General features: G+C 43.1%; 1 protein-coding gene across 2 annotated transcripts; it reads right to left on the reverse strand.

Annotated features, from left to right (window-relative positions):
- Positions 1-218: 218 nt before the first annotated feature.
- Positions 219-11,413, reverse strand: LOC122762272 (atlastin-2-like). 2 transcript variants are annotated; one of them, XM_044017457.1, is made up of 14 exons: positions 11,299-11,413; positions 6,808-7,130; positions 5,267-5,398; positions 5,077-5,181; positions 4,771-4,821; positions 4,437-4,493; positions 4,019-4,111; positions 3,663-3,801; positions 3,457-3,584; positions 3,311-3,367; positions 3,148-3,219; positions 2,638-3,069; positions 2,221-2,235; positions 219-1,425 (listed from the first exon to the last, which is right to left on the reverse strand). In XM_044017457.1, exons 1-14 carry the CDS (start codon positions 11,360-11,362, stop codon positions 1,315-1,317), a joined length of 1,779 nt encoding a protein of 592 aa, XP_043873392.1. In that variant the 5' UTR covers positions 11,363-11,413; the 3' UTR covers positions 219-1,314. The 2 variants fall into 2 exon arrangements, with proteins under 2 accessions (XP_043873392.1, XP_043873393.1); XM_044017458.1 differs by lacking the exon at positions 2,221-2,235 and having other exon boundaries at positions 11,299-11,412.
- Between the last annotated feature and the right edge of the window lie 489 nt (positions 11,414-11,902).

Here is an 11,902-nt window from a genome sequence, read left to right on the forward strand (position 1 = left end):
ATTCAATTATTTTTTGAAGTGTAGCTGGTTACAAAAGACTCTGCTAATAAAATCTATGATAGCTATGTCACATGATCACGTTTTTATCTTACTTTTAGACTTTGCCAACAGGAAACCAGAGAAAATCAGTGATTTTACATCACAGCACACAGGAGTTGTTGATCCACTGCTGCATTTAAAAATCTGCGTTCAGATTGACCTCAGTGACACAAAGTGACCACACGAGGCAGCAGTAGACCAGCAGCTCCCCGCGAGCTAAAATCACTGACTTTCTCTATGAGGTTTGGTGTGGGACAGGGACGTAGATTATTTTGGCCGAGTTTTTTGTCGAGTGGTTAAAATCAGTCATGTTTTTACTGAGAGTGAGTCTCTGCCTCTCTGGCTGGTTCTCAGCAGAAGGGGGCACTCACAGTTACAAGCAGATTAAAAGGTTGAAAACGCCGGAGCCAAATACAACAAAAATATTCTGAAGATAATTTAAGAGAGACGTCATTTTGGTTCATTTACATATTTACTATCGTTTACTTTGGGAGATCAGACGACTGGATCAGTGATGTCATCGTCACTCGTAAACAAAGTGCGGTTTATCGGAAAAACAACAGCTAAATACTGGAAAAATCAGGATTTTTGTTCAAAGCTAATAAATCGTAAAATAAAGTATTACGATGGAGAAAAAAAAAAGAAAAAAAAGATTCTTTTGGTCAGTCAGTAAAGTTCGTTACGGTGGTTCAGTCAGACGGAAACTTACGTTTTTCACTTCCTTTGACTCAAAAATCAAATCAAGTTTTTCTACGAACTTTTGCAAGAACAAAGATTTACTGAGATTTGACAAAACCATAAGACTCCGCCTCCACACCGACACAGCTGGAAACGCGTCACGTGATCGTACTTTGGTCATTGGTTGAATGGCCAAACTGACGGAGCGTTTGTTTTTACGATAATTCTTTTACTTCATCTCATTTTAATTCGATTTTCACGGCGGAAACTGTCGTTACGTCGGACTCTTGCGACAAAAGGTTAGAGTACTTCTGCGTCAGAGAGAGGAACTTCGCGACTCGTCCTCGAGGAAGAAGTGGGTGTGGTCACGCTCTTCATTCACATACATTGGGAATGGTTGATGTCGACAATGGCCCCGCCCACCAATAAATACTTAAACCCCGCCCACTACACAATAAAATACATCAAACGCAACGAGGACCCTTCATCTAAACAAAAACTGATGCACACGCCTCAGAGCGGAGAGCGAGAAAGGACAGAGGGAGAGGAGGGGGAGGGGAGAGAAAGTGTCACATGATCAGGACGACGGTGCCGCCGCTAGTTTTTCTTCTTGACGTTGTTGTTGGAGGCGAGGCGAGGCCGCGGCGCTGGGATCAGATTCCCCAACGGAACTCGACTCCGGGCGACGTCGAAGAGTTTGGAGAGAAGCTGGAGAGGGAGAGAGTTCAAAGGTCAGCGATCAGAAAACATCGCAGATTAAACAAAAAAAGTTGTAGAAAATAAATTCCCTTCAATAGAAACGAATACATTCTTGTTTGCTTGTAAATAAAGATAGACCTAAATCACCTTTCGATGACGTCAAAAAAACAAAAAAAAGACCGACTTCATGCTTGATAAATAGAAACCGAGGCTTTTATTTTGAGAACTACAGGACTTTACTTTAGCATGGATAAAAAGAAATTAAAGCTTCTTTTTTTTTTTTTACAGTGGGGTTGTGTTTTAGAGCTGATAAACCAGAAACATGGCTTTTATCTTGAAAGCTATGGGGTTTTTGTTTTAGTGTGGACAAACAGAAACTAAAGCTTTTATTTTGCACCCATAGTTAGCTATCTTATGATAATGCTAACCTAATACTACACATATGTAGTATAGTAATAAGTTAGCGCTGCTACACAACATGCGTACACAAAATGAAGGGCGGAGTAAGTTCAATGAGAAAGAAGTGAAAGTGAATTCAGTTTTATATAAAACGAGAGATTAAACAGCATTTAGTCTCTAGGGTAAAGATTCATTTTATTGTCTAAAATGAAACACAAAAGAATAGTAACTGTAGAGGGCGCAGTTTTAGACTCTTCGAGTTTCTACGACAGGAAATTAAAAGTGACTTTGTTTAAAGATGTTCATTTGACGAAAAGATTATAAAACACATGAAAAACAAAGCATCTGCTTCCTTGGCTTTTCAAAATAAAAAGGTTTGACTGGTGTCCCTGCAGTGCTGCTCACCTTTCGTGGCGTCCTCTGAAGCAACGAGACGGGAAAAAAGAAGGGAGAGGATTTAAGATAAAAGGAGGAAAATCTGAAATAACATGGTGAGAACTTTTCAAAAGTCAAGAGAGGAGAAAAGAAGAGAAGAAACAGGAAATATGAGAGGATGGATAGAAGGGAAAAAGAGGAGGAAGAGAAGGACAAAAGTGACAGGGAAAAAAAAAAGAGAAATGGAAGAAAAGAAAAAGGGAGAAGACAAGAAAGGAAAAAAGATGAGGGAAAACGAGGGAGATGGAAAACAGAAGAGAAGATGAAAAGAGTGAGAGGTAAAAAGAGGGAGAGAAAACAATGGAGATAAGAGGCTAAGAGAAGAAAGACAGGAAGAGAAGTGAGAGAGGAAAAGAGAAGAAACAGAACAAGTGGTGATGTTCTCACCTGTTCCCAGAGTATTTCAGCCACCTGGTCGATGACTCCTCCCACCTCACGGAACTCTCCAGAGTATTTGACATAAGCCCAGACACAGAGCGCCGTCAAAGCCACGCCCATCACCAGGTTACACAGCGTCGCCACAGAGTTGATGCCCACGAAGCCGGTGACCAGCGACGCCACGTACATGACGAACATGACGGCGAACAGCGTGGCGGGCGTCCGCGCCGCGTAGAAGATGTTCTTGCCGTCGTTGTGCTTGCCAAAGTTGACGTAGGCCTCGTCTAGCTCCGCCTCAAGCTGCTCCTGGTAGCGCCGGCAGAAGTCCTCGCCGCCCATCTTCTTCACGGCACGGAAGTGTCGCACCGATGCCTGCCGCACCTCCGCGTGACGGCGCTCCAGCTCCGCCGGCGAGATGTAGGGTTTGTCTCCGCCGCAGATCTGAGAGCGAGACTCGAGTTACCGTGACGATACCACGACAACAAAAACTACCGACACATTCAAACACAGACGTTTTACCTGCTCCATACTTTTGTTGTACACGTCTTTGGCTCCGGCTACAGCTGCAAGGTTATTGGCTTCAGCTGTTGCCTGGCAACAGATGACACAACTTTAATAACTTTAACATAAACTGGAACTTTAAACTTCTGTGCACACACACACACACACTTAATGAACTGACCTGCAACATTGACTTTGGATGAGGAAGCTCCTCCCCCTGGTAGATCTTCATGTAAGCCTAAAAATATAAAATGTTATTTTGAAAACTGTGGTTGTGTTTCAGCCGAGTCTGAGCGTGTGTTTTCAGCCGTGTTAGTGTGGACTCACTCTGAAGTATTGCAGCAGGTCCCTGCACGTGATCTTCTCTCCTCCGATCTCTTTTACCACCAGGTTTTCTGGAGACAGCAGCGTCGGGACAAGATTCACCAGCTCACGTTTAAAGTCCTGGTCGATGTCTGAGACGTAGAGAAAACATCGCGTCAGATTAATCGACGGCTTCAGCTTCACCAGCGACAGATAATCTCGCGTCGTACCTCTGAGCCGACCGTCAAACTGCGGGTTGGTCGCCACCTTGAGGCCGGGATGAGGCAGCAGGAAGCAGCCGATGTTGGAGAAACAGGAGTGGATGTGTTTCCTGACGTTCTGCAGCTCCTCGTGTTGGTTCTGCTTCACCTGAAAAACAAGGCGTTTAAAACACGCGACTCCGTAAATGTGAGATTTACTCTATTGACTCCAGGATTAAACCCGCATGTGTAAACTTGTAACTTCAGGATTAAAGTCCTGAGTAAAAGGTGATTAAAACAAGTCCCCGTGTTACACATCGACAGCTCGGCCAGTTCCTTTGTCGTTATCCTGTGAGATTAAAACCCACCAGAGTTGAGAAACTCACCTGCAGACGTTTCTCCAAGAAGCTCCGCCCACCGTCCAGACCGTATGAATGTTCGTAAGGGTAACTCCAGTCTCGGATCAAGAACATCAGACTCTGAAAAGAAGATTTCGACTCGACTCACACATTCACTTTTCCTTTCTGAGTTAAAAATATGAGACCTTTCAAAAGTAAAGTCAAACTCATGATCGTCGCCTGGAGGCTGGTTGATAGTCTTTATATACATGTTCATGGTCTATTGTGAATTTGAAAAGAATACTTAACTCCAGGATTTAAAAAAAAATAAAAACATGACTACATATTTTCACACTGTGCAAAAACAATCCGACACAGATATGAAAGGCTTCTTTAAAAAATATTTAAAAAATGCTTTGTAGCTTTGAGACCAGACCACAACATGGATCATGAGACCAGCTGATACCTGGAAAGGTTTCTCGTAGACTTCCTCCATGGCCAGTCGTCCGTACTCTGTGAATAGCTGAGGAAACATCACCACAGGTCAGATTAGATTATTTGTCACAACCCGCCCACACTTCTTGATTGACTGGTGGTTTCAGCGTGTACTAAAATAGACTAAATTAAGCTTTAACAAAAATATTGATTTTATTTTCATTTCACTGAACCCAGGAGTTGGTGGTTGGTTTTATAAAAGACGTCATTTTAGCAAAAACAAGCGAATGTGTTAAATGATTCACCTTCTACAGTTTAGTTAAAGTAAGTGAGTGAGTGAGTGAGTGCTGCAGGTGGACACTGACCTGCAGGTGCTGAAGGTCGTCTTCCTGGACGTTCTGAGACAGATTATAAACCTGAAACACAAACAAAAGAGGACTCCATCACACGCAGTCCTCATCACCACTCTGAGACAGACATGCAGATTTGTTATAGAAAATGCTTTAGGAGTGGCTGCAGAGTAAAGACACGCCCCTAAGAGATGACGAGTCATCAAACCCAGGAACACGGATTTTCAACTCCAGGATTAAACACAGGAAGATGGATTTTTAACTCCAGGATTAAACCCATTTTTATCATGGAACATCACATCAGGCTGAATAAACACTGACCTGGACAGAACTGGTCATGGTGCTCAGTGCAAACAGTGTGGCACAGTCTTTGATGGTAGACTGACTGTCAAACGCCCCCTGTGTGTCAACTAGTAGAACTGCAACCTGTAAGAAGAGCAGCAGTTTATTCACACTGCTCACGACACAAACACACAGGAAGTGGCAGTTATGGGGTGAGACAGGAGTGGACCTTGCTGCCGTCTGGTTTGTCCACCACGAACACCTCGCTCCAGGCCAGGATTCCCGTGGTCTCTCTCTCACAGCCGCCGCGCCAGGTGAAGCCTGTCAAAGGCTCGTCCTCGTCACCGACCCATGAACTGGACTGAAGGAAGAGGAGGACGCACAAATTATAACTCTGGTCCAAATCCTCGTCTTTGCTCCAACAAAATAAAAGCCATCGTTGGTTTAGAGCCTTTTCTGCTTCCTGTTTGGAGACTGAATGTGTGTTTTCATTCGTGTTAGTGTGGACAAACAGAAACTGAGACTTATTTTGGAAACAGTCCAAATCCAGTTTAACACCACTATACTATGATTCTAATCCCAGAACAAAAGTGGAAATCACACCCCGAGTTTAGGAAGGTCCACATTTCATGTAGAAAAGTCTTTTCCAACAGGAAAGTGAAGTTTGTAAACCACTCACTCTGCCACACCAAAGCCGTAGAGAAAATCAGTGATTTTAGCTGGCAGGGAAAAAGGAGCTGCTGGTTTACTGCTGCCTCTTGTGGTCACTTTGTGTCACTGAGGGTAATCTGAACAAAGGATTTTTAAAGCCGAATTGACAAAATAAGACATTTGAACTCAGTGACGGAGGCAGCAGTGGATCAACAACTCTGTGTGTGTGTGATGTTAACATCACTGATTTTCTCTGTGAGGTTTGGTGTGGGAGAGTGAGTGCTTCACAAACTTCACTTTCCTGTTGGAAAAGTCTGTAACTGTGAGATAAAGACATGAACATGTTCTGAAGATGTTTTAGACCTAAAGTGAAACAGATTTTATAATATAATAATCCCTTTAGGTACAGCATATTTATTTTGATATATTATGAAAATGAAAAAGCATTATGACATGTTTTCTGCCAAACCGTAAAAAAGTCTAATAAAATAAAATAATAAAATCTTCTCAGTGTTGATGCTGTCTCATCGTCACAGCGATTAACACAGCACATACATGGAAGTGTGAGGTTAGTCACATGTTCTTATTCCACACATAACGTCGTCTTTATGTGAGAAATAAGCAGCAGAAAACCCTGCAGAGGGAGGAAAATCCTCTTTACAGGCTGTTCCTCTGTGCTTAACGCGGTCAAAGGTCGACACACACAGTTTAGTCTCCTCTGCACACTAACAGAAAACTCTGCTGCACTTTGATTCCAACATGTGTCACTGAGTCTGAAAACACACACACACACTGAAGCAGATTTACATGGAAACACGTGCATAAAAATTATTTTGAACATTGTAATGTAATTATATTTTAAAAAAATAAAAATCTTTATTTTAGTCCGTTAATTCAGTATTTGATGAACACGAGGGCTGAAAAGATTAAAGCTAGATCAACTATTGAGTTTTTCTGGTGTAATTAAAACTTATTTGACTGAAAGCAATCATTCAAACTCAATCAAAACAAGACATTTGAGAACATCATTGTTCCCTGGTTTGGGAAACTGTTTGACATGGAGCAGAACTCATCGATCAAACACCGGTTAACTGTCATCTTTAATGACCTCACACCCACCTGTTTGTACATGTAGCGCAGCATGAAGTCCAGCAGGAAGGACTTGCCCTTGCGAAAAGCTCCAGCCACGGAGACGACGACAACGTGGAGGTCCCGTACCTCCTCCTGCAGCAGCAGCCTCTCTAGCGCCTCCTCCTGCAGCGTGAAAGAATGCTCCTCCTCGTTTGCCACTACAATCTGCACAGGCCTGGCCACGCCCACCTCCTCATCTGTCTCCTCCTCCTCCTCCAGCAGATCGTCGCCATAGTCGTCGTCGTCCTCCTCCTCCTCCTCCTCCTCTTCACGCATCATCAGGGAAGAGTCAGGTTTAAACCTGTGGTCACCTGCGAAAGAAAAGGTGGAATTATAGGCCGATGCCGTTTTATTTTCATGAACAAAATCACAGTTTCTCTATGAGGTTTACAGTCACTCAACAAAAGACTCCGCTAAGACATCTCCGTCAGTTTAAGCCTGAGAGAACACGTTCACGTCTTTATCTCACTGTTAGACAGGAAACTGAAGTTTGTAAACCACTCACTCTCCCACACCAAACCCCATAGAGACATTTGCACTTAGTGATGGAGGCAGCAGCAGATCAACTCGTGTGTGTGTGATGTTAAAATCACTGATTTTCTCTATGGGCTTTGGTGTGGGAGAGTGAGTGGTTCACAAACTTCAGTTTCCTGCTGGAAAAGTCTGTAACAGTGAGATAAAGACTCGAACATGTTCTTAAGACATGACAAGTTCAAGAGTTGCCGATTTGGAATTTTGAAATCCAACTTTGGAGCTCAGACATTCCTACTACCAACTGCAAAAGGAACAAAACAACTTCCTGGAGGCTTTTTTTTTTTCCAAGATAGCTGCCGAGTTTCCCATCACGACTTTGAGTGGACGTCATCGTCATCATCTGTTACAAAGGAGAGTGTGGGATCAATAAACTCTGATAGAGGAAAACATCAGGAGGGGAGAGTGGAGGACAGTCACTAATATTATGGGATGGCAGGGTCTGGTTTACAGTAAATAGACTCAGTTCTAAAAGACGTGGACTATTTAAGCTTTCAGCTCCTTTTATGGCACCACTGATCCACCGTGCTGCGTTTGTGGATGTTTCCACAGACGTCGGTCACATGACTGTGCAGATGAAAATCTGAGCATCCCTTCAGTCTCATGGGACGAAGACACACACAGCTCGTCTTCATTCAGGTCAGGTCATGTGAGCGTCACCCTACACACGCATGCCGCTCAGGAGGAGGCGTTTCAAGAGCTCCACGGTGAAACGCCGCGATGGAAAGCAGGCAGTGACCCGGTTAATTCAGTAAGTACAAGAGCTGCCGCAGGGAAAACAAGCAGAGAGTTTTCATGATTTCTTTGTTGTACGGAGCAAAAAAAATGGAAAATATTCACAGAAACTGGTTTCACTGATATAAAAACATTCAAATCGGCTATAAAATTAGCTGGCGAGTAATTTAGTAATTGATTTATTGCTGCAGCCGTACATAAGTTCCAATCAGTGATTTTAGCATCACAGCACAGAGGAGCTGTTGATCCACTGCTGCCTCCATCACTAAGTTTTAACGATGTTGAATTCAGAGTCAGAGGTTTCGTTACGTCGCTGTGGAAATTATTTGCTTCAAGCAGCAGAAAAGTGACCAAAAACTAAATAAGGACAATAAAATATCATGGATGACGTTTACACTCCACTGTTTGTGTGTTCATTGTTGGTTTCATGTGCACATACACATACTGAGCTTAAACAGCTCAGTGTTTTTACAGAGTCTGGACGTTTGAGATTCCTCTGCTCTGCTGATGAGTGAAGAGAGAGAGAGAAACTTCAGGAAACAGGTCAGTTTGACATTGAGATAAGCAGCAGAACACCTGAGTCTGCAGTGCTGGACACTGAACTCACTACTTTAAATTGGAGGATTTAAATGTTAGAAATGAATCTGGAATGTTTTCTCCTTCACAGCATTTAACAATTCACCAAAGATTACCTCTAGTTTTTTTTCCCTTTTGTTTACATTCATCGTTTCCTCCTGCCGTCTCACCGGTGTTGCACAACGCGTGTCACAGCTCAAAAATCTCAACTTTCCTGCTTCACAACAGGAAAGTTCATGTTTATGTTTTTCTTCAGTTTTTCTGGCCTCAGTTTCAGTATCTTCCATCGTCATGTGATCATCCCCCCAGTTCCATCATGCCATGATTCACAATCATAGTCGAGTTGTCTTGGCCACGTGCAGTATATGTGTTTAAGCACATTGAAAACATGGCCACCAGCAGAGACCTCAGATTTTTAGCCACTTAACAAAAGACGATGATAAAATGATAAAATCTGCATCGTTTAAATCTACGACATCTACATCACATGTTCACATCTTTATCTCACTGTTAGACTTGTCCAACAGGAAACTGACGTTTGTAAAACACTCACTCTCCCACACCAAACCCCATATAGAAAATCAGTGATTTTAGCTGGCTGGGACACAGGAGCTGCTGGTCTACTGCTGCCTCGTGTGGTCACTCTGTGTCACTTTTATAAATCAAAATAAAAGATTTCGAACACTGAAGTGACAAAATAAGACATTTGAACTTGGAGGCAGCAGTGGATCAACAACTCCGTTTGTGTAATGTCACGTAAAAAAAAATCACTGATCTTCTCTATGGACTTTGGTGTGGCAGAGTGAGTGCTTTACAAACGTCAGTTTCTTGTGGGAAAAGTTACCACCCTTTGCATCTTAGGCTGGTTCTTGGCAACAGGGGGCGCTCACAGATACAGTCTGATGTACAATCAGTACATCGTAAAATAAAATTTCACAAAAAGAACAACTCATTTATCCCTGTAAGATTTCACTTGAGCGTCAGTTCATGTTGGTGCTCATTCAGTGAGCAGAGCTGAAATAAGACCACACACACACACACACGTCACATGACCACTGACGTCTCCTTTGTCCCACTTCGGTTTGAGGACACAGTGAGCAGCAGTTTCTCCACAGGTCTCATCTCTGCAGCAGCAGCCGCTCACAGTCACACACAGCTCTGATCAAACAGCCTCTAATGTGATTCTAATGTGTCTTCATCTGAGGGCTAATAAAACAACGAAACATCAGTTATCCATGTCAGCTGAGAGAACATGAAAAGACCACAGCAAAAACCCACCAGGCTGTGGTCACATGGTATCACATGGTAAAATAAAATGCTTCTCTGTGACGGTTGAGTCAGACTGGTAACACTCGACTGTGCTGTGAATGTAAGGAGAGAAATCACAGACCTCATATTTAAGTTTAACTTCAGACTGACACGCAGCAAGTCCGATAAGATAAACGACACTAAGCGAGTTAGTCACCTTTGACATGTATAACAGGTCAGTGTTTGTGATCACATGACCTACGAAAGAAACACAGCTGCATCTACAACCACTGAAAACAGCATTCATGTCCACAATTCAACAATAAATTTAGATGAAAAGTGGAGAGCTTCACTGTCAAAAACGTCGTTTAAAAAGGACTGATTTTGTGAATGGCGTTCTGTGACACCAAGGGTTTTGATTTGTATTGCTAAAAATTGGGTGTTTTTTAAAAATATATAATCAAATAAATACAAGTTAGTAGAGCTGTAGCAGTAGTTTGATGATCATAGGTGTGAGGTGTGTTTGTTTTATTATTTCTGATCTAAAATGTGAATATTCTCTGGTTTCTTTGCTCCATATAAGGGCTAGTTACAAGCAAGCTGCCCTGCAAATGTTTTTGGTTTTTTTTAAGTGTACTTTTATGGTTATTATAACCAAAATAATTGCAATTCACAATATCATTATGGACAAAAACAAAAATAATTGAAAGAAAAAGAAATCTAAATGAGATGATTAAAAAAACCATGAGGTTCTGGACAGGCTCCCCCTCGTGGTACCTTCACATAAATCACTACGGAGCGACACAGCATTTTCAAGTGATCAACAGTTTTCTCCAGTCAAATAATAATAACAATCCACACATATCGACGCGTTCTTGGAGCTTTAAATAACGATGTGCTATAAAACCGCATCATATTGACGATTCGTTGTAAGTTACAGCTACAAGAGGATCATGTAGAATTAGCTGGAGGATGCTAGCAGCTGTTAGCAGAGCGCTAACAACAAACGCATTCACGTACAGCAGGTGAGCTGCCAACACCGCTGCTAACGACGCAGCTAACACCGCCGCTGCCTCTCCGGGACTTCACGGCACCGCTCTGCGGCGGAAACACGACCTCGGTGCCGCTGCCTTCATCACACACACACAGAGAGACACACAGACACACACACGGTGACTCCACATTTTACCGCTCAGACTCGGCGGGACACAGAGTGGCGCGACGCTGCCACTCGCGACACGACAGACGCGGTCACTCGGCGGAGCGGAGCAGCCCGCGGCTTCTTTTCTAAGCCGAACACCGTGCGCGGGACACACCGCGGCGGGCAGCACACACCCCGGCCGCCGCGGTGTAAACTCCATTCTCCCGCCTTTGAGAGCTCTCACTCACCGTCCGTGAAGACGCTGTTTTTGTGATTCCGCTGCTTCAACCTGCTCTCCGCCGCCGCTGCCATCTTTAATGAGCCGCTGGTAGCGGCAGACCGCGCTGACGTCACAGACTGAGCCGCAGCGTCCGCGCGCTCCTAAATGTGGTTCTGAGGCCCCGCCTCAGCTAACCAGCTAATCTGTGACACAAGAGGCGAAAATAACCGATTAAAGTTACGATTGTTGTGTAAAAACAAAACAGAGTAGTTAAAGATACATCCAAGTTATGATGAGATGCTAATTCTTCCCATAATTATCACTTACTATCTCATTATTATCACTTAGCATCCCATTGTTATGACTTATTATCTCATAATTATCACTTAGTATCTCGTAGTTATCACTTAGCATTCCATAATTATCACTCAGCATCCCATAATTATCACTTAGAAATGGTTGTTGTTCTTTGTTGTTTTTCAGCTGATGTACTGTGAAAAGACAGGTTGATGCCGGAGGTCAGAGGTCAAATATGCTCGTCAAATACGTGAATATTATAAACTCGTGTGGTAAAAGAAGCCACACATGAGGTCGTCATTGGAGTAGAGAGATTTGTTTTTATAAATGCAAAG

This window comes from Solea senegalensis, unplaced genomic scaffold, assembly GCF_019176455.1.
Source record: "Solea senegalensis isolate Sse05_10M unplaced genomic scaffold, IFAPA_SoseM_1 scf7180000015441, whole genome shotgun sequence".
NCBI lineage: Eukaryota > Metazoa > Chordata > Actinopteri > Pleuronectiformes > Soleidae > Solea > Solea senegalensis.

Coding starts and splice junctions, on each gene's coding strand:
- LOC122762272 (XM_044017457.1), bottom strand. CDS start 11,362: ATGGCAGCGGCGGCGGAGAGCAGGTTGAAGCAGCGGAATCACAAAAAC. Junction 7,131..11,298: donor AAACAGCGTCTTCACGGACG/GTGAGTGAGAGC, acceptor TTTCTTTCGCAG/GTGACCACAGGTTTAAACCT. Junction 4,822..5,076: donor CCATGACCAGTTCTGTCCAG/GTCAGTGTTTAT, acceptor TTTGTGTTTCAG/GTTTATAATCTGTCTCAGAA.